Source organism: Acartia tonsa, chromosome 1 (genome assembly GCF_053477335.1).
Source record: "Acartia tonsa isolate MP-2025a chromosome 1, ASM5347733v1, whole genome shotgun sequence".
Taxonomy (NCBI): domain Eukaryota; kingdom Metazoa; phylum Arthropoda; class Copepoda; order Calanoida; family Acartiidae; genus Acartia; species Acartia tonsa.
Genome location: NC_137260.1, coordinates 30,832,546 through 30,853,630, shown reverse-complemented (window position 1 = coordinate 30,853,630; position 21,085 = coordinate 30,832,546). Strand labels below are relative to the sequence as shown.

Below are 21,085 nucleotides of genomic sequence, written 5' to 3'. Positions count from 1 at the left end.
TGTTTAAACTAGGGGCGTAGCCAAAAGTAGCAAGTATTTCCTTTAATGTCTTCTTGGCTTAAATTTCTCCAAATAAGAACCAAAGATCAAAATTCAATTAACATGATGATATATCGATATGTTAAATTTTCTTATTTTTAGAATAAAAATGTCAACAGAATTGAAACCAGTCAGAAAAAGTGGAATTGGTTAGTACACTTACAATAATTATAACTACATAGTATAAAACTATTTGTTAAGCAAAGAAACTTTAAAAACAAGTTCAAGCGGTATACGCAAAAGTGTCGACTTATGTCGGAGGTATTTGATTGAATCTTTAACATAAATCGTCATTCTACATCATAAGATGTTACCTTATGCCCTGGCCCTTAAACAGGAGCAATTCTTTACGATGTACTATTCAGACTTCCAAAAAAAGGTCGTACCATTAAGAGTTGGTTGGCAGCAGTCAAATATTTCCAAATCATCGGTATTGGTAGACGGTTGAAATAGAGTGAGCGCTTTTTAATCAAAGAGATATTCACAATTTGACAATTATTAAAAAAAATAACAATACAGAGACAGTCGGGCAGACAAATTTTGTCATGGAGTAGCTGCACCAATTTTGATAATAACAAATATTATATTCTATTTCATGAATAAAATTAGAATTACAAAATAATCTTAAGATGTTAATTTATTCTCAAATTCGAGACTTTAAAATGAATTAAGTTAAAGACTAGAAAGGTTTAATACATGTATACCTAATGATCGATGATCAGTGACCCTATAGATATTATTTAATGAAATAAAAATCAGGCGACAATTGAAAATGCGCATACAGTTTTATGTTTTCTTTTTTAAAGCAATTCACAAATTTTGAAATTAGTTAGGTTGAACTTTTGTTAAGGTTGTCATCCTAATAATATCATTTGACAAACTGTTTTTTTTTGTCAGTGTTGACTGTTGATTATGAATTATGTTTGATTATTTATTTTTTGTTCTAGTATTTTTTCTTTTAAATATCTTATTTTGATTTTTATATGTTTTGTTTGCAAAATGATTTTGCCTAATATACATCTATTCTTAAAAATCTTTTAGCAACTAAGATTTATGTATAAGTCAAAGAAGTACAGTCAAATATAATACATTATCTTGCAGAATACAGGGATTGACAAAAGGAAAAGAAGAATGGTGTTTTCCAAAATTTAATTTTATTAATATTACGACTGTATAACTTTCAGGTATCTCAGAGATAAGACAATGAATATAACCCAAATTACATAAACCAAATTTCTTTTTTTATTAATTAAGATTATACAACCCGATCAAGATTTCAGGAAAGTACCCAACGTTTAGAGCCAACCAATAAGAGAGTATATTTATATAACTTTAGGTACCATTGTTATGTACAGTCCAATGTCCCCTCCCTTCCTACCTTATAACAGTTGAATTTGTGGAGTTATTTTTTTATTGCCTATCTCTATATTTCTCACTAGCGGCTACGCCCCTAGAGGCCTCTAGGGGCACTTGAGGAGGAGAGAGTCGAATTTGATAATTCAATTTCTTATTTTAGATTTTAAAAGAAAAAGTTTGATGTTTATTTTTCGTTGAACTCTCTTTCTAAAAATGGTAAATTTTTAAAAAATTCAATTTCTCTAGGGAGGGTGTTGGTACCCTCCCCCAAAATAGTTATAAACCTTCCCGGGACATATGAGAATCTACCCTGTTAAGGAGAACCCAATCGGTTCAGCGGTTAGCGAGATCCTTCGGTACACACAGACAGACACACAGACAGACAGACACACAGACATCCTGTTACTTTAGTATAAGGATTATCTTAAACTTTGAAGAAGAGGAAAGAATTCTAATTTACTTTTTGACAGGAATATGCAACCTTAAGAAAGAAATAAAAATGCCAACAAAAATAGCATTTGAAGAACACCTTACAGCTAAAAAACATTTCTTAATGTAAAATACAGTAATACATAGTACAAGAGTAGGTTTTGTCTGAAGATAATCAATTTAGCATATAAAATTTGAGCCTTTTAGTCAAAGATTTTACCATCATTATTAATGCAAGAAAGACGTCTTTATAGGGAAGCATACACAGACAAACTTTCCTTCTAGTGATTGGGGTGACCAGTAATGAACAGGATTACAGTAAATGTTGTATTTTTATGAATGTCTACACTTAACTAGTTTATTCATGAAACTTTTAACTGAATATAAGAATAAACATTTATATTGATTCCTGAAACTTTATATATAAAACAAAAAAATTGTGCTTTTTTAAATTTGGCACAGTTGCTTAAATAAAAAGTCGTGTAAGGAAATTAGGCACTTTACTCAGAGACTGACTTCAGACAGGAACATCCTTGTACCTGCTGATACAATAATCCTTTACATTTCTGGAAATATTTATCATAAATTTTTCTTATGTCTAGCATAGTTCAATTTTAGAGGTTAATTTCATTTTCTACTTCATCCTCTAAACATGAAAATTAAGCTTAGAGTAACTGGCAGATGAATTGAAGATTAAAAATTACTTCGGGGAAGTTGCATTTAGCAAAATTTCCCCTTTGAAGTTAAGAAAGAGGCAACCTATCTAAATAAATTAGTTTTTATCGTCATTCTACCTAAAAAGCAAATTGGAGATTTTTTACTTTAAAGACCTTACGACTTATATTGTAGGATATATATAATGCACAGCTAATATAGAACTTATTGAATCATTCTGCTTAGGCGATGTTATACCACGCAGAACACAAGTTACAGACCTTTTACTTGGAGAGAGTAGAGTTATGCTAAGGTTGGTATGATAATATGATTTGGTAGTGAAGCTACTCTACAAGCGTTTTTCATCTTTTGTAATTAGTTAAATGGTAATATAAAGGCATAATTTGATCCGTAACACTATGGGGAAAAAGGATTTTCTCATCTGCTATTTGTCATAAAGGTTTAGTGGTTTGAAAAAAATGATTTTTCTCTAAGGTATTCTCTCATTTTTTTTCTTTTCCCTGGCAACATAACACATGTACTTGGTTACTTATGGGTGTTATTATTCTTGTTTGCAAATATAGGCTAATGTCTAGATAATGCATTTCCTTTACCAATTCTAAAAATTATAAACAAAGCATAACTATGATAGTATGTATTATTAATAAACGAGACATATTAGAAAATAAAAGGTATTTTTATATAGCGCCATTTTATATATAGGTTACCAGACATGTAGACAGACTGACAGATGGACACAAAATGTACAATGTACAGTACATTGAAATTCTGTTTCATGTTTAAGTAAATTTTTTACTTATTTTGAAAACAATCAACCTAGTTTTATACATTGGAACAGAATTTTAAATTAAAAAAAAAAACTTTCCTGTCGAGATAAAATTAAGGGTTAGAAATGAAAATTGACATTTAAATTCAATATCAAAATTTTTCTCTAAATGATATCGACATTTTGTGCTCTTAACCTACATAATTTTGATAAATTTATCCACTTTGTCTTTTGTGATGTTCTCGATCTATTGAAAAATCCCTCTAAAGGTGTAAAGGACACTCATTATATTAATTTTTCTCTTTTATAAAAGATAAATATTTTTCTTGTTTTTCTCTATATAAATATTAATACTTTGAAAATATTAAATATAAAGAATTAAATATCTTCAGATTTTTTGATAAAAAAAAACATTTTCAATACACCATTTAGCATTTTTTTGGTCTACTTTTGGAAATAATAGTCCTCTTTATACTTTTCTAAAATATATATACCCCCTTTACCTTAAAGTGCGTATCGAGCACTGCCCCCCACCCCCCCCCCTCCCTATCGTGCGGGTCTCATGCGGGGCTACACAGAACTATGTCTAACCTAATCTGACTAAAGTATTAAACAAACAAAGGAAAAACTACCTCACACCCCTTTTTCAATTAATTGTTCATTTTTCATGATTGTGGATTGGGGGCGGATTCTTTGCCAAACAACTGAGGAAACCGCCAAATACAAATAGCACAAAAATCCAAGTTGAAAAATAATGTTTAATCTTCCTGAAATTTAAAGATTAAACAAAAACTGTCCTAGTAAGTAGTAAGGTTAAAAAGTAACATTATCGAGAAGAAAATAAATAGTTGTCGTCGCTTTACCTTTTTCGTAGTTGCGATATAAATTACCATACTTATCCTATGCGTTTCTTTTATATACTAAAGTAACAAGATGTATGTCTTTTTCTCTGGCTAGACAAAAGATCTCGTAAAATTGTACACAAAGACTATCTCAAATACAGTGTGTTTTTTTTTATGAGAACTTTTTTGAAAGCAATTTTACCCCACTTATAGTTATCAGAATTAATGGCTTATTTTCTTCGTTTTTTAATGAAATTAATAGAACAACAAAAAAATATTAGGGACATGTACTAGAACATATCAAAGTTTGAAGGTCATATCTCAACCAGGGAGGGAGTACTGGCCCCCAAAGTCGACTACAGAAAATCCAATTTTTTTTCTTGCAAAGGGTAGAAGATTTAGGCATGAGAAAAATGCGCTAAAACCATTTTTAGATGTTGACACCTAAGTTTTGAATTTTAGATTTTACTGTACTTTTTAAATAAAAACTGAAATATTTTTTGTTGTTCTATTAATTGCATTAAAAAACGAAGAAAATAAGCCATCAATCATTAAATTCTGATAACTATACGTGGGGTAAAATTGCTTTCAAAAAAGTTCTCATAAAAAAAACACACTGTAAAAGTATGAAGCAAGGGATAAAGTAAAAAAAATATTCTTTTTAAGGAACTTTGAATTTAAGGTTATCTTCGAAATTCTTTGTGAACTATGCAACTTCTGTCAAAAAAATTGTTGTAAAAAATTACCAAAACTGATAAATGAGAAAAAATCTCAAATATCTGAAAATAACAATAAAAAGGGTTTGAAAAGCGAAACAAAAAATATTATTCTACTTTTTTTTAAACATGTCAAAAAATTTGACGAATTTTAATAAGAAAAATGAATTCTAAGCTTACCTCATTCATTTTATTTTTTTTTTCATAGATAATTAACCACGTCCGTAAGTCTGCTTATTATGATTATTTAATTCATGTTTGTGTACGAAATTTAGATTTAAAATTCTTGTTCAAATAAAAATAACGAGAATTCTCAGCTGCCTCTATTAAATAGGAGCCGATAAAAGAACACGTAACCCCAAACCTCTTCTAATAGACGGACATTTTGAATTATAGAGTATTTAACTGCTCAAACAAGTTTTGGCACTTGGAGAATTGGAAATGATAGAAATATGGCTGTGCTGTAAGGGATTGTCTCCTAAATAACCATTACCCCTTGAAAAGCTTTGAACATCATATTATGACTTTGTGAAAGCTACGCTACTTGTAATTTTAATTGTTCCTGTTTATTCACTTAGTTTTCATTTTAAACTCTCTCAAAATTTTAAAAGTAAAAAGAATATTTAACTAATACATAATAAGTTATACAATTGCTTCCCTAAATTAATCATTGGTGTAAAAAGTTGATCAGTGATTTATTCTTTAAAAAGTTAATATGTTACTATAGAAAATGTTTTAATCAATTTGTTATTTTTTAGATGGAGATCTTCACTATGGAAACTTTTGTGGAAGGAGTTAATTTTTTATACCGTCCTATTTTTGTGTATTTCTTTTATATACAGGTAAATTGTAGGGTAGATGTAAAAAAAGAAATAAAGAAACACTTAATACAACAAAGCTTAAGTTTTGTAATTGAATTAAAATACTAGAAAATGTTTTTTAATCGTATTTTCTTAAAAAAACGACTAAATTAAATATCACATTTTTGTAATAAAATACGGAAATAGGTTTTCGTTTTATTTTGTCAATATAATGATCTTATAACGTAACAGGCGCGAGTTGTGTAACAGAACGGTAGGACGTTATTCAGTTTAACTGTAGAGAAGCTTCGCTTCTATTCAAAATAACACGGAGTTTATATTCACAAGTTTATTGATACACAGTTTTAACAATATTAGATTTAATATCTACAGATTTAGGATGGGTTAAATACGATAATAATAGGTCCCTTCTCCCTTTATATATGTTTGGGAAGGGAATCAATAACACAATAGATATACAAAGTTGAAATCATGGTTTCCTAAAATAGATATATTTTCAAATACATTGTTTTTATAGGGAGCGCAGTCATTCTTACTATAATATTCTGTCCGCTACAATTACTATGGCAAAAATTGTAATTTAAACCTTCTTTGTCTCTGAATTTCTAATTTTGTCATTTGATCAAACTTTGCCAGAATATTTGGAATACTAATTGCAGCAAAATCAGAATTTACGGAAATACGATATTTAATTGTTTTTCTTTCAGATATGCATTAGATGAAGCACAACAGTTTGAGTTTGAGAGAGTGGTTAAGTGGTGTGGCAAGCAGTATACAGGTAATGCAGTTATCGCGTGATTCTAGTTATCTATAAAACCAGATAATTAAGAGTAATCAGTTGCGTGCGTAGAGTTTTGCCAGGAGGGTGGATAAAACCATAATTTAGAGTTGTGAGTATTTTTGGTGGTTTAAGATCAAGAGGGGTGTTATTTTATCGCCAAAGGGGTGTAAGCTTTAGGATGTAAGGCAGATATTAAGTGGTGTGTAAAACACAGCAGACAAGACATATGGTAAAGGAATATTTTTTTTAAAGAGTAGCCTAGTAAGTATCAGTTTGTTTAAGGCTATTGCTAGGTTAGGGAGTGGCGCGGTATAATTGTATGTTAACTGTTTCCATATTTGACGAACTTCATATTAATCTGGATTTTTTTAGGATTACCCCTGACCTTCCTGCTTGGTTTCTATGTCTCGCTGGTTGTAAAGCGTTGGTGGGAACAGTATTGTAAACTTCCCTGGCCTGACAAAATGGCTGGACTTCTTAGAGTTCTTGTAAAGGTAACAATTTGCATAAGGACCTCTTAAAGATCTCGTAAATGGCAAGACCGATTTTGAAAAAAAAATAGAAAGGTGAGTTTTGATCCTTTCTTTGCAGCAGTTCGGCCATTTAGCGGTGGAATTTCAGGGATAAATTTATAAAAAACAAACCCACCACACAAATATTTTCTCTTTCTTATTTAAAAATAAATATAAAGGGTTTCTTGATTTATCTGCTATCAATTATCCAGATTTGTGGTTACTAAAAACCGCTTTTTGCATCACTTTGGCCGTTTTTAATTCATGATTTTTTATACTTATTGGTGTTTTCATCCTTGTATTCATGACTTAAATTTAGGCTCCTGATACAGAAAAAGGAAATGAAAAGGCTCAAATAGTAAGAAGAACAATTATAAGGTATTGTTTTTTAACAAAAAGATCAAAAAGCATATTTGTGTGACTCAAGATTGGATAAATCAATGATAAAACTAACTAACGGAGAAAATAGTTTTCTGGGTTCCACGCCAAACGCAGGAGTGGGACAAACGACGGAGTGGACAAACGCAGGATTTTTAGGACAAACGTCGGAGTGGACAAACACAGGAGTCCAAAAAAATTTTCAATTTTTTACACAACCTAACCCCCGCCACCTCGGTCCCGTTATTTTTCTTAGTTAGGTTAGGTTAGGTTATAGGCCAGGGGGCCGAGCGCTGTGGCCAAAGACATTATTTTGTAGACAGGGATATAAAAAAAATTCAAAATTGTCATATTATTGAAATAGCGGACACTCCTAGGTTTTACTTAAGCAATGTCCACTCCGACGTTTGTCCACTCCGACGTTTGTCCCACTCCTACGTTTGTCCACTCCGACGTTTGGGACTCCTACGTTTGTCCACTCCGACGTTTGGGACTCCTACGTTTGGGGTAGGGCCGTTTTCTGGTATTTATTTCTGCTAAATATTTGGACAGAAGATTAACTTGATCAGGCCTACAAAACCTTTTAATTTATTCAAGTATTTCTGTCCATATTGAACCTCCCAAATTTAAATAATTGTGTTACTTGTTTACAAAAAAAATATGTTTTGACTTTTTAATAAAGTTTTGTCATTAAATATTTGTAAGTTTGTCTGATTTGTCGAGCTTCATTTTAATGGATTTTTTCATCCTTTTTATTTAGATACTACATGTTGTCATATGTGCTGTGTATTCGAAGATTAAGTTTACGATTGAGGAAAAGGTTTCCAACCATGACCAGTGTTATCAAAACAGGTTTAGTCAGGAAGGACGAAGCAATAAGGTATTTGTTTTTTTTTTCTCACTTTATTCTTTATTATTTTTTTCTTTTGAAGTAAAAAAACCCTAATGTAATTTCTATCCCCATTCCCCACCACATCAAAATGAAAAGCTTCAGATGGTTTTACCCTAACTGAATCACACAAGTTTATCAAATTTGTTTAAAATTTAATTAAGAATTGGAGACGAAGATTCGCACAAAATGTACGGGTCCAATTGGTGGATGCCTTTGAAATGGTGCGCAGAAATATGTAAGAACTTTTATTAAAGTCTACTTGCTCTACATATATAATCAGTTTTTTACCTTGGATCTATTAAATTAAATAAAGATTGTAAGAAATGTGCGTACTAATAGTTTTTATTTAAAAGAATAATAAAATTTTATTATAAAAAAATATTAAACAGTATGTACCTAGTTTGATGTCTTTTTGAAGCGAATTTGATGTAGTTTTTGGGAAGCTTCCTTTATTCTCAGCGCTTGGGATGAAGGTTTCATGAAAAAAAATTCCTGCACTAATAAACGCTGATTACCGCCAAATACAATTAAAACAAGTTGTTAAAAAAATACTAAATACTAAAAACATAAGAAAACAACCACTAAATAAGTTAATAAATGCTTGTCATGTTTTCAGTGGATCAGGCCCAAGTGGATGGAATGATACCTAACGCGCCAGGATATGTCAACCTCCACAATGAACTTTCTACCTTCAGGGACATATTATTTACTTCTTTAATAGTAATGACTCCAATCATTTTATCAAAATAGTATATTGCTTCTTTAATTTAGACCTTATTCAAATTCTTAGATGATATTTTCTAAATTTGTAATCTAAAGTAGATAATTGTTGGTTCAGAACATCGTTAACAGACGTGGCCACCTATGGACACATTCCAGTTCCTCTAGTTTACACTCAGGTAACTTTTGGAAATTTTAGCTGTTTCGCCTCTAAACTCTAGAAGACGCTGGATAAGTGTAAAATAGAAAAAGTGTAAATAGATAATTTAACACCATACCAAAATATTTATAATGGTGCCCAGAAAAGAATAACCTAATCAGACCAGCCATCTTTAGCTTCAGATAGAAAATCCTTACTACTTTATATTATTACTAGCGGCAAACTAATTTTTCATATTTTCGATTTTTAAAAAAAAATTTAAAAAATAAAAAAAAAATTGTGGGGGGGGGGGTAGTCGACCCCACTATTTTGATTATAGTTTTGAACAGAAAAAAAAAAATTTTGGGGGGGGGTATTTTTCATTTTTTGGGGGAGATTTGGGGTGTCCCACCCCCCAAGAAAGTAGTTATAAACCTTCCCGGGATCTAAAAGATGCTACCTTGTAAAGGAGAACCCGATTGGTTCAGCGGTTAGCGAGATCCTTCGCTACAAACAAACAGACAGATAGACTACTTTGTATTATAGACAAGAGGTGTCTACCCTAGCTCTACCCTATAGGGATTTTTTCCCTACAGGTTTAGATTTGTATTAAAAAATTGCGAATCTTTTGAAATTCTTTTAAAAAGCGAAGCTTTTCTATAATAAGCGTCGGTCTGTCCTTTCGTCCGTCCGTAACGGTTAGCTCTTTTCAAAAATTTAGGCATGTTAGAATTTTTCTATCGATTTTAAAGTTTGCATGAGGATTCCTATAAAGTTAGGGACGAATTAGAAAACGTAGCAACTCTAAAATCCTAACCAGAAAGTCCGTACGTCCAATTAAAACATGCTGAATCGCTGATATTTTTGACAACATTTTTGTATGATATAATTATTAAAATAGACATGTTAGAATTATTCTATCGATTTCAAACAATTAGGTAGCATTTTAAAAGCATAGCAACTCTATAATAGTTACCAGAAAGATCGTACGTCCATTTAAACATGCTGATTTTTATCACTTTGACAACATTTTTTTCAATGGTATGATTATCCAATTCATCTGATTTTTGGAATAATAATTCTTAGGACAACAAAGTAAAGTATTACTTTTTAAAAGCGAAGCTTTTCTATAATTAGGGTCGTTCCGTCCGCCCGTCTGTAACGGATAGTTTTTTTCGTTAATTTAGGCATGTTAGAATTGTCCTATCGTTTTCAAAATTTGCATGATGATTCGTGTAGTAATTGGTACGACTTAGAAAGTGTAGCAACTCTATAATTATTACTAGAATGTCCGTACGTTCATTTTAAACATGTTGATTTTTTTACTTTTTAACAACAAACTTTTATGTCATCTAATTATCCGATTGATCTTATTTTTGGTATACTGATTACTGGACAATAAAGTACAATATTATAAGCGAAGCAACTCAATAATCAAGTCCTAAAAATGTAAGTATGTCCATAAACATTATCCTGTATCAAGCAGTTTTTCAACAAGTTTACTTACAATTTTGCTTCGATTCTTAACCATTTATATTGTGATTATTCTGTTCTGACACTATATAAGTGTTAATGTCCGTTTGTCCTACCGTTTAAGAGCTTCACTTTTATGGATGTTGTCATCCTTGTTACTGTATCCTTTATTAACGCAATTTTGCAACAAATTTATGCACATCATAAACTTAGAAATTAATGTTCTGCTTATTAACTTCTCACAATCTACAAGCGTTATTGTTCGTTTGCCCTTCCTACTGATTTTAGAGCTTCGCTTTTATGGATGTTATCATCCTTGTTATCTTTTGATTTTTAATTCTTCTTTTCTGTCCCATTGGGAGAAGAGAGGTTTCCCGACCTTTTTTATATATAAAACATTAAAGAACAAAAGAAACTAAAAAAGAAGAAAGAAAAATAAGAAAAAAATAAATTAGATTTTAAAAGTATAAAAAAAATTCAAAAATTTAAAAAAAAAGATAAAACCACCATGGGACAAGTATCTATGTTCTCTTAAGAGACCAATCGGTTCAGCGGTAACCGGTATCTTAATTTTCAAATGAACAGGGAGATGGACAGTTATTGTTCTATTTGTATTACAGATAAAGATAATGGCGAAAATTGTACCAATAGCTGTACATTTTCTGTAATAGTAGCAAAAAAGGCACATTTTATTCAAAAACCCATTTATCCATTGAATACTTCGATAGAATAAGGGGAATTATAGAGTAGCTTCGATGCTAATAAACCCTAATCACAAATAACCAACAGTAAAAACTGTAATAAATATGTAATACATATGTAAAATGTATATAGCTATGTAAAGGTTATGAGCTAATATTGTAAGCCAAAATAATATGAGTTGTTTACCAAAGATAAATATAACGTGTAATTATTAGTTTTGGCAGCGAAGCAACTATACAATTTGGACATCATGTGAAGTTTGAAAATAAAAAGGAAACAAAACAACAAATATTTTCCCTTATTCCCTTTATTCCAATATATGTAGCATAAGTTCTGGAATAATTTTTTCACCACCTGTCTTTTCGGTGGCTTTTAACCTACAAGTTTGTATCAATTATGTACATATTATTATTCTTTTGTTATTTCTACTTCATAATGGCTGCGCCCTTAGAGACCTCTAGGGTCAATTGCGGGGAGGGGTGTGGGTAAATAGTCTCTCCAACATTCAATTTTTTTTAAAAGATTCTTTTTTTAAAATTTTGGATGGGTTGCTTTTATCTTGGGAGGGTGTAGAAATCCTTCCCTCAAACAGCTATAAACCTTCCCAGGACCTATACAGATCATTGTAAAGGAGAACCTTATGCTTGCAGAGGTTATAAGGATCCTTCGCAACACAAATGTTATACTTATATATTAGGATTGCATTATTCAATTTTGGAAATGAAAATAGTCAAATTTATCAATATATTTTAAGTTATATTTTACTATTGGTTAAGGAAAGACTCCGATCCATTTCTAAATAAATGACCTTGTTCTTTTTGCTTTATGATTGGATACTTACAGCTAACAACATTTTCATGGAATAATACAATACACTGATAAAATATGTAATACAATCAGAATCATAAATATTAAACATACTTTTTTTAAAAATATACAGTACAGTAGATATAGAACTGATCTTTTACCAAATTCACATGCCAAAATTCAATAAAACTTAGTCAACAAATGAACAAAGTACTACATAAATTTTAGGCAGCAATTTTAGATTAGCACTCTATCTGAACATCTGTTTCATTGTTTCTTTAATTTAGGTTATGACTCTATCTGTGTATATCTATTTCATTGTTTCTTGAATTTAGGTTATGACTCTATCTGTGTATATCTATTTCATCGTTTCTTTAATTTAGGTTATGACTCTATCTGTGTATATCTATTTCATTGTTTCTTTAATTTAGGTTATGACTCTATCTGTGTATATCTATTTCATTGTTTCTTTTATTTAGGTTATGACTCTATCTGTGTATATCTATTTCATTGTTTCTTTAATTTAGGTTATGACTCTAGCTGTGTATATCTATTTCATTGTTTCTTTAGTTTAGGTTATGACTCTAGCTGTGTATATCTATTTCATTGTTTCTTTAATTTAGGTTAGGACTCTAGCTGTGTATATCTATTTCATTGTTTCTTTAGTTTAGGTTATGACTCTAGCTGTGTATATATATTTCATTGTTTCTTTAATTTAGGTTGTAACTCTAGCTGTGTATATCTACTTCATTGTTTCTTTGATTGGAGAACAATATATTATTTTCAGGTAAATTATATTTGAAAAACGAATTCCAGTTAGAGAGGGAGGGGACATTGGACTGTAAATATGTTTTATTTCGCTTCCTTCATCCATTTATTTAACAACCTTTGTTTCTAGGTTTTTTTACTTTAAAGTTTTAAACGGCTGTAATTTTCTTATTTTTGAAGCTAGAAGATCATTTTTATCAGAAAATATTTATCTTTATGTAAATTTAATATTAGAAATCCCAAAACATAAATTTTTGCGGCGGCAGCTGTACTTTGCATTCAGCTGCTTGCCGCAACAATCTGCGGGAAAACGGCGGTTGATTTTTATGAAATTTTAATATGTCATGAAGACATGTATGAAGTGAAAAGCTTAGGTTTAAAATTTAAAGTCTCATATTCATATTTTAAAAGTAACTCAGTTAGTGCCCTCTATCTTTCAAACAAAGAAAAATTTTAAGTTCACAATAACTTGAAAGAAACTAAATTCTTTTCTTTCAATTTAAAGCTAAATATGTGAAAAATTAAACTACCACTAATTCAGTGATACTTGTTTCTTTAATAATCTACCTTTCGCGAGTACAAATAAACATCCCTCAGGTACTCCAAAGCTAATAAGTTATACTGTTTACAGCTGACTTTTATCTATGTATGTATGAAATCTTTTATTACTTTAAATAAACAGTATTTAAAAATATATTTAAGCAATTGGTAGTCCTGCCTTTTTTAATTTTTAGTTCCATTCACATCAGATTCAGGTTGAAAATTATTTGCAGACATTTTTTACAGCCTTATCTCGTATCATTAATGCCTTTTCTTATTAATTTCCCTTTGAATGTTTGGAAAGGTCTTGTCTTGAATTAAGTGACTTGGGTTTTTAATCTAGTAGAAAATTGCTAGTTGAATTTTCACTGCACATAATGTACCTGTTTTTGGCAGCTAGAAAGGTTTGCATACCTCAAACCAATTTTACTCACACAAACATTTTGAATATTGACAATTTAATAAGTTCCTTTTATCCCATTTACAGCATTCAACATCTTTTATTAAAAATGCATCGGATTTGATAATAGAGGTTTTTAATTTAAGTAAAATTAAAATTTGTTAACTTTTATAGCTATGGCACTGATTTCCAGAAATCCCGAAAAATGACAAAAAATCATAGAGAGTGTAAATATATTTGAAAATTTTGATGAAATTTTATTTAAATAGCAATAAGTATACATATATCTTTTAAAATAATGGAGAAAATTACTTATAATAGGGGTTTTACACAAGGGGCGTCAAGGGGGGGGGGGGGAGGGGGTAAAGATATGCTAATAAGTACATTTCAGAAGCTGTAACTTCCTTTGTTTTTGAGCTACATTGACGGGAATCATATCAAAAGATATTACACAACCCAATTAACAATGTTTGTTAACCCTTAACAGTCTGGGGGGAGGGGGGCGACCCCCCCCCCTCTTCTGGCATTTTCAAAATCGTTTTCTGTGTGTGAAAGATAGAGAGCTATAACTGAGTGACTTGTTTAAAATGGGTACGACATATAACTGAAAGCTGAATATCTCCATCCTGGCGGGCACAGGATGCCAGGATACCTGGCAGGATCATACAGGTAAAGAGCAAAAATATTTTTTTATGACTTAAACTTAGCATTTCATCTTACAAAAATACTAAAATATCCTATATTACTACATCCCATATGAAATTTTGGTGTTCAAGTCAATTTTCAGTTCCAGGTATGATCCTGGAGGTCCTGTTCCTGAAGGACTCCAGACATCTTTAATTAGCTCCTATTACCTCGTTTTTTGACTTAGAGACTTCAAATTTTAAACTTAAGCTGTTCCAACAACAATACGCGACCAACTAAAATTTCATGAAAATCTGCTGGCGTTTTCCGCCGACCTCCGCCGCTGAAATTTATATGTATTTTGAGATTTCTAATACAATGTTTACATACAGAGATGAGTCAATTTCTTACTCATTTTCTGTGTGTATATTTAAGCAGGGAGGGAGGGAACAATGGACTGTTTATTATACTAGTCCACAAAGTTTTATAATAGTGTTTTCTTATTTGTAGGAATAACAACTTTTAGGACTTTTACAGAATTTGATTGGTTGGTTTATTAGTTGAGTATCCAAACATTTCAATTTATACAATTGTAATTTATAGAAGGAACAATTTTGAATATAAGCATTGAGGATGTACATTAATTTACCGGCTATTGTCTTATCCCTTTAGATCATAGATATGTAAGACTTTAATTTTTATTTTCATTTTACTTTAAAGGAAACAGTTTTTATCTTAATTAACATAAATTCTACTCTTCTTTGTTAATAAGTATGAAATAACCTTTTGTGAAAGGTTGCCCAATAAAAGGGTAAAGGGAGAAGATAATGTTAAACATATAAAATCTGAATATTTTTTGTTGATCAAGGAAACCACATAAACAGGGTAAAGTTCTCTGATATTATACATACATCTAATATTACCATTTAAGAGGATTTGCTTGCGCTCTTTTGCGCTTAAGAGATCTGGAACCAAACGTAAAATTTTCATTAGAAGAAAATTGTCTATTTTACAGAAATCGGGTATGCTAAGAAAACTATCTACAATTACAACAAAAAATGGAGATTTGACTTCTTTTACAGGCTTAACGTGTAAATTATTACATACTGATTCCAAAAATATATAATACTTAAAAATAGCTTTAAAAATAAAGGGTCCACACTGATTTGAAATGTAGTTTAGTTGACCTTAAAAATAGTTGTTTACAATGCAATGATGAAAAGGAACTTAATTCCATACCTCTGGTATAATTACACATAAAATTCTTATTTTCCATAGTAAAGAGCTAATTCTTTCGGCTTTATATCCAAAAACTTGTGTGTATTACTAAACAATTGTTTAAAAATGTATTTTCCAAAATGTAAAAAGCGATTTTCTGTCACTGGCTGGAACATAGTGTATGGGTTTCTGACATCCCTTTATAAACTCTAAAGGCTTTTACACCCATCGAGTCAAACAAATATTACCAACAACACTGGAATAAATTTTGAATTTTATAACTTTAGACGTAATCTTGCAAACCTTATGTCCAACACATCAAAATTTCTTAAAGAATTGTAAAAAAATGGGTCTGCTTCGCAGATCCTCTTTACAAAAAGCATTATATTAAATTTTTAACTTTTCAGGAAAGAAGGAGATGACCTTGATCTGCTATATCCAATTTTTACCACTGTAAAGTTCCTTTTCTATTTTGGTTGGTTGAGGTAGGGATTAAATTTGATAACAGGGATAATGATAAAGTCTGATTAATACGGTATCAATTACAAATTTTCCTATGCTAATTTATCTATAAGCATTTTTTATTGCTTTATATATATATCTCTCTCTCTCTCTCTTTCTCTCTCTCCCTCTCTCTCTCTCTCCCTCTCTCTCTCTCTCTCGCTCTCTCCCTTTCTCTCTCTCTCTCTCTCTCTCTCTCTCTCTCTCTCTCTCTCTCTCTCTCTCTCTCTCTTTCTTTCCTTTTTTTATTTTCTTATCAATCATCTTCTTTTCGTATTCTTTATTGTTAGTTTGTTTGAATTGTATGTATTCTGACGTCATGCGCACACCACAGCGGCATTAATTTGCTTAACAGAAGAAATGTTGTCGTTGGAAAATAATCTCAAAATGTCATTATTATTCCGAGACGTTCAAACAAAGAACCTCACTAAAATTACACAATACCTGCCTTCTTTTTTTCTTTCTTTTCCTTTCTTTCCCTTTCTTTACATTTCTTTCTCCTTTTTTATTTTATTTTCCCTGTCTCTCTCTTATTATTTATGTAACTCTTTCTCACATTCTTTCTCTCTATCTCACTTTTCTCTTTACTTTCTCTTTCATTTTCGTACTCTCTATTACTTTCTCTCCTAATCTATCTAAATATTTCGCTCTGTTCTCCCTATTTTTGTTATTTTTTTTCTCTCTCATCCTTCTTTCTTTCTCTCTCTTTTTCTATAAAAAATATTTGCATATAATTTAGAGTTGCTGAAACGTTATACAATCCTTTTGGAGAAGATGATGATGATTTTGAACTAAATGAACTACTTAATAGACATTTTACAGGTAATATAGAGTCAGGATATAAAAGTAACAGGATCTGTGTCTGTATGTCTCTCTTACTGCTGAACCGATATGGTTCTTCTTAACAATGTAGCTTCGCATAGGCCCTTGGAAGGTTTATAACTATTTTAGGAGATAAATCGCGCATACAAAGAAAAAGAAAAGAAATACCTATAAAATATTTTAAAGTGAACTTGTACAAAGTTGGCTACCACTTTAAAAAAAAAAAAAAAAAAAAACTAATTAAAAGATTGGGGATCAACTCCCCCCCCCCCTTCCTTTAAGCCCCTAGAGGCATCTAGAGGAATAGCTGCTAATATACTTATATACTAGAGGAATAGCTGCTGTAAGCGTTTTTTGTATGTCCCGAAGGATCTCGCTAACCGCTGTACCGATATTGTTCTCCTTTACAGTGAAGCTTCTTATAGGTCATGGGAAGGTTTTAAACTAATTTTTGGGGATGGTGTCTTTACCCCCCAAAAATATTTTTTTTTTACTCTTTTGAAATTCAAATTTAAAATGGGATGAGGTCGACTTTTCCCCCTCCTACCTTAAGTACCCCTAGAGGCTTCTATGGGCGTAGCCGCTAGTACTTATATAAAGTAATATGATGTCTGTATGTAGTTAAAATCTCCCCAACCGTTGTTCCTATATGGTCAGCAGTTCAGCCCTTTATCGGTCCCGGTAGGGTTTACCTACACACTTCTATGAGAAATTGAACAAAAATTTACTTTAAAACTTCCATGGAAAGTGCATGGTTTACTCAACACCCCTTCCACTCCCTTTATTTATAAATTAGTTTGTCTTACTTACAGAATGCCATCATTTACAATTCTTCATCTATTTAAACTATATGATTGAATTTGAATTTTGATTAAACTTATTTTTTTCACCTTAAGAATTAAATCCACAGTTGACTATACCTCTATAAAACCAGAATTCATGTTTTAGTTTTGCAACACCTAATGCTTAGATTTTGTACTAATTTTAGTTGCCATGAGAATAGTATCAACAGCTGAACCTCCCCCAGTCTTGCTGAAGGATATCTACTTTAGTGATCCTGAACCAATACTAATTGAGTCGGACAGGTATAGTTTTAACTTTTAACCTAAATAATTAAGACAAGTAAGACGGATAAAATTGAGGTAAGGTCTTTTTATTTCTTTTTATATAAAAATGTCCACACAAATTGAAAAGAGATAGTTAACAGTAAAAGGGATGGTATTTAGAAATTGAATATAAGAGAATTTTACTCAAATTAAGAATTGACTGTAAACAAACGCATTTTCAAAGCTATTTTAAGTAAGAGATGGAAAGCAACACAAGGAAAATTCTTTAGATAATTTAAATTTAGTGATGGGGGTTCTGTCGGTTGTGAGATTAAATTAAGAATCACCTAATGCACCAAATCTAGCGGTGGCGCTCTAGCATCTTAGGCTTCAGTATTAAAAGGGGAAGTTATTGTCAAAAAAAATAGCATAAACCAAGAAATAAATGTAAAAAAATTTATCTAAAGCTAAAACTAAATGTAAGATGGATAAGAATATCTAACTCTTCTTATCATTGACAGGGATGAAGAATCTATGTTAGAGCATATGAATGGCAAAGATACACTTACAGAGAATATAGATCTGAATAGTGATGAAGAAAGATCTCCCCTGCAACACACTGTCAGCAACTGTGAGAAAACAGATCCTAGAGCGGGCAATGCTTGATTAAAATGAAAAATGTGTATTTTTGAAGCTACTCCATAATTTTCTAAGTCCCTAATGAATTTTTTTCCAAATGACACTTTTATATATACAGGGTGGGCCAGATAAATCCGGACTTTTTCTTATTTTTAAACAAATGAACATAAAATCGTCAATTTTAAAGATTTTATTGAATTTTAAAAACTAGGAAGTAAACTAGGTAAATGACTATTAGATTATTCAATAAAATCGCCGCCAGCCTCAATCACCGCCTTTACCCGCCCCCTAAACCGCCCCCCGACCCTGGTCACCATGTCCCTGTCCAAGATGGCGAAGTTCTCCTTGATAGTGGCAATGAGGGAGGTCTTTGTGGTATAGGCGCGTCTATTGGTTCGTGCTTTAATGGCGCTCCAGGCCCATAAGTCAATTGTATGAAGATCGGGGCTGCTGGGAGGCCACATCTCTTTAGGGACGTGAGTAACCGCAGGATCCAAATATACTCATCTTTCAAGCTACCATTCGACACGGCGGCTCTCATTTTGGCCACAATTAAGCTAGAACATCGTTTTATACCTTTTTAAATATGGCATGAAGATTAAGCTATAATTATCATCACAACACATAGTCTAATACGATTTTTAAGTTCCAAATAGGCCCATGTAGTCGAGAACCAAGAAATTTTCAAGATTTTTGACATTTTTGACACCTTAAAATCTGCCACGTTTCACTTTGCTGGAGTACTACGGCCAAACCAGATGTGATAGAGAGCTCTAGTTTTTTCTAGTGTCTTCATTAAGTATCTAACAGTATCTCCAGCAAGTTTCATAAGTCTATCTCAGCTACAGATGGGCTGAGATCAGATTTAGTGGGCCCATATTGAGAATCTAGGGTAAACTAGCGCTCATTTCGAATCTGCCATGTTGAACATAAGCGCTGCCAGCTCGGAGTACAAGTCCTCCAACCTCCAAAAAATTTTATGGGCAAAAAGGTAATTACCTAAGCTTTTTATAGTGTGGTCAAACGTCCTGATTGTTCAAGTAGTTTTGGTGCTATGGTCATTTGAAAAAAGTCCGGATTTATGTGGCCCACCCTGTAGAAATTAGTATTTTTATTTATGGGAACCATAATAATTTTGCATTGTCCTTATTCATGTCCATGATTATAAATGACATATATTACAAAATATTATAGGTATTTGTTTAGGAAAAACACAAAACCAAATGAAAAAAGAAATAAAACAATGCAAATAGCTTTAATTGAGAAAGAACTAAAATAAACCTGGTTTTTTTGGATTAAAATTAGCTAGAGATTATTTATGTAATTAATGTCAAATATACGGGGGAAAAGTTTTTTTTTGATAACTTTAACTGATGCTTGGTCTTAAGACTGCACGGTAGCTCATTAGAAAAGACAAAACCTTGACAGAAAAATTTGGAACAGCCAAGGCAAAATAATCCCTGCAAAAGTTAAAAGTTAGCAAAAAAGATACATTTCTTCGTATCTTTGACATGATTCTAAAATACATTTTAGGTACATTTGACATAAAAAAAAACACTTCACATAAAGGTACCTTTGCCTTATAGATACACTTACAATAAAAACATATGACATAAAAGTACACATGACATACAGATACACTTCACATAAAGATAATATTTCATATAAAGATACACTTGACAGAGAGGTAGACTACCCTTAAAGGTATACTTATGTCAAGTTTACCTTTATGTGAATTGTACCTTTATGTCAAATGTACCTTTTTGATAAATGTATCCTTATGTAAATGTACCTTTTTGTCAAAAGTATGTTATGTTAAATATTAATGATCCCTTTAAAAGTGCTAATAATTTACATTATGTAAAATGTTTCATTATTTTATGTTATTTATTGTCATTGCCATTTTAATTTTAAGAAAAAAAAGTAAAAAATAATAATTTTTGCCATGTTTTTTTGGTGGGATTTGCTCAAAATTCAACAAATTTTTACTATTGTTTGTATTATTATCAAGATAAATAAATTTAATTTAAATGTACAGTATTTTGTTATGTCAGGATAAAAAGAAAAAAATATTACTGTTATTAAGAATTGTCCCTCAAATACCCACCCAACCACCAAACCCTCAAAAAGAAATATGTCTTTTTTCCTTTCCTTCTAAAATTTAAGGTGAAAGGAGGGATATAAGAATTATGGCAAGGCTTGCTGGGACTTCTTATTGGTGTTAGGGGTGTATTGTTTATTGAAGTGTGTTGCCAGCTTCTTAGGATGGTTGATGGGCTTATCATTGAAGATGATACCTTGGTTGTATGGTTGTGATGGTTAATCTCTCTAACTTTTAAAGGTGCTCAAGAGTTTTCTGGATCCTGGTGGGCAGTTGTCCAGGTGTTCTGTCCATTTTTGTTTACGATGTTCCTTTATCTTTTTGTTGATGTTGTTATTCAAATCATTAAGTCTAACATCACTTGTGTTATTTTTCTTG

At 31.3% G+C, this 21,085-nt stretch overlaps 1 protein-coding gene across 1 annotated transcript; it reads left to right on the top strand.

The window, feature by feature from the left end:
* Positions 1 to 120: 120 nt before the first annotated feature.
* LOC145317270 (bestrophin-1-like) lies at positions 121 to 20,636 on the top strand. Its single transcript, XM_080158278.1, has 15 exons — positions 121 to 188; positions 2,725 to 2,791; positions 5,582 to 5,665; positions 6,352 to 6,422; positions 6,798 to 6,919; positions 7,257 to 7,315; positions 8,076 to 8,195; positions 8,369 to 8,442; positions 8,824 to 8,902; positions 9,046 to 9,106; positions 12,768 to 12,835; positions 16,006 to 16,083; positions 16,839 to 16,921; positions 17,910 to 18,006; positions 18,489 to 20,636. Exons 1-15 carry the CDS (start codon positions 149 to 151, stop codon positions 18,631 to 18,633), a joined length of 1,248 nt encoding a protein of 415 aa, XP_080014404.1. The 5' UTR covers positions 121 to 148; the 3' UTR covers positions 18,634 to 20,636.
* The last annotated feature ends 449 nt before the right edge of the window (positions 20,637 to 21,085 follow it).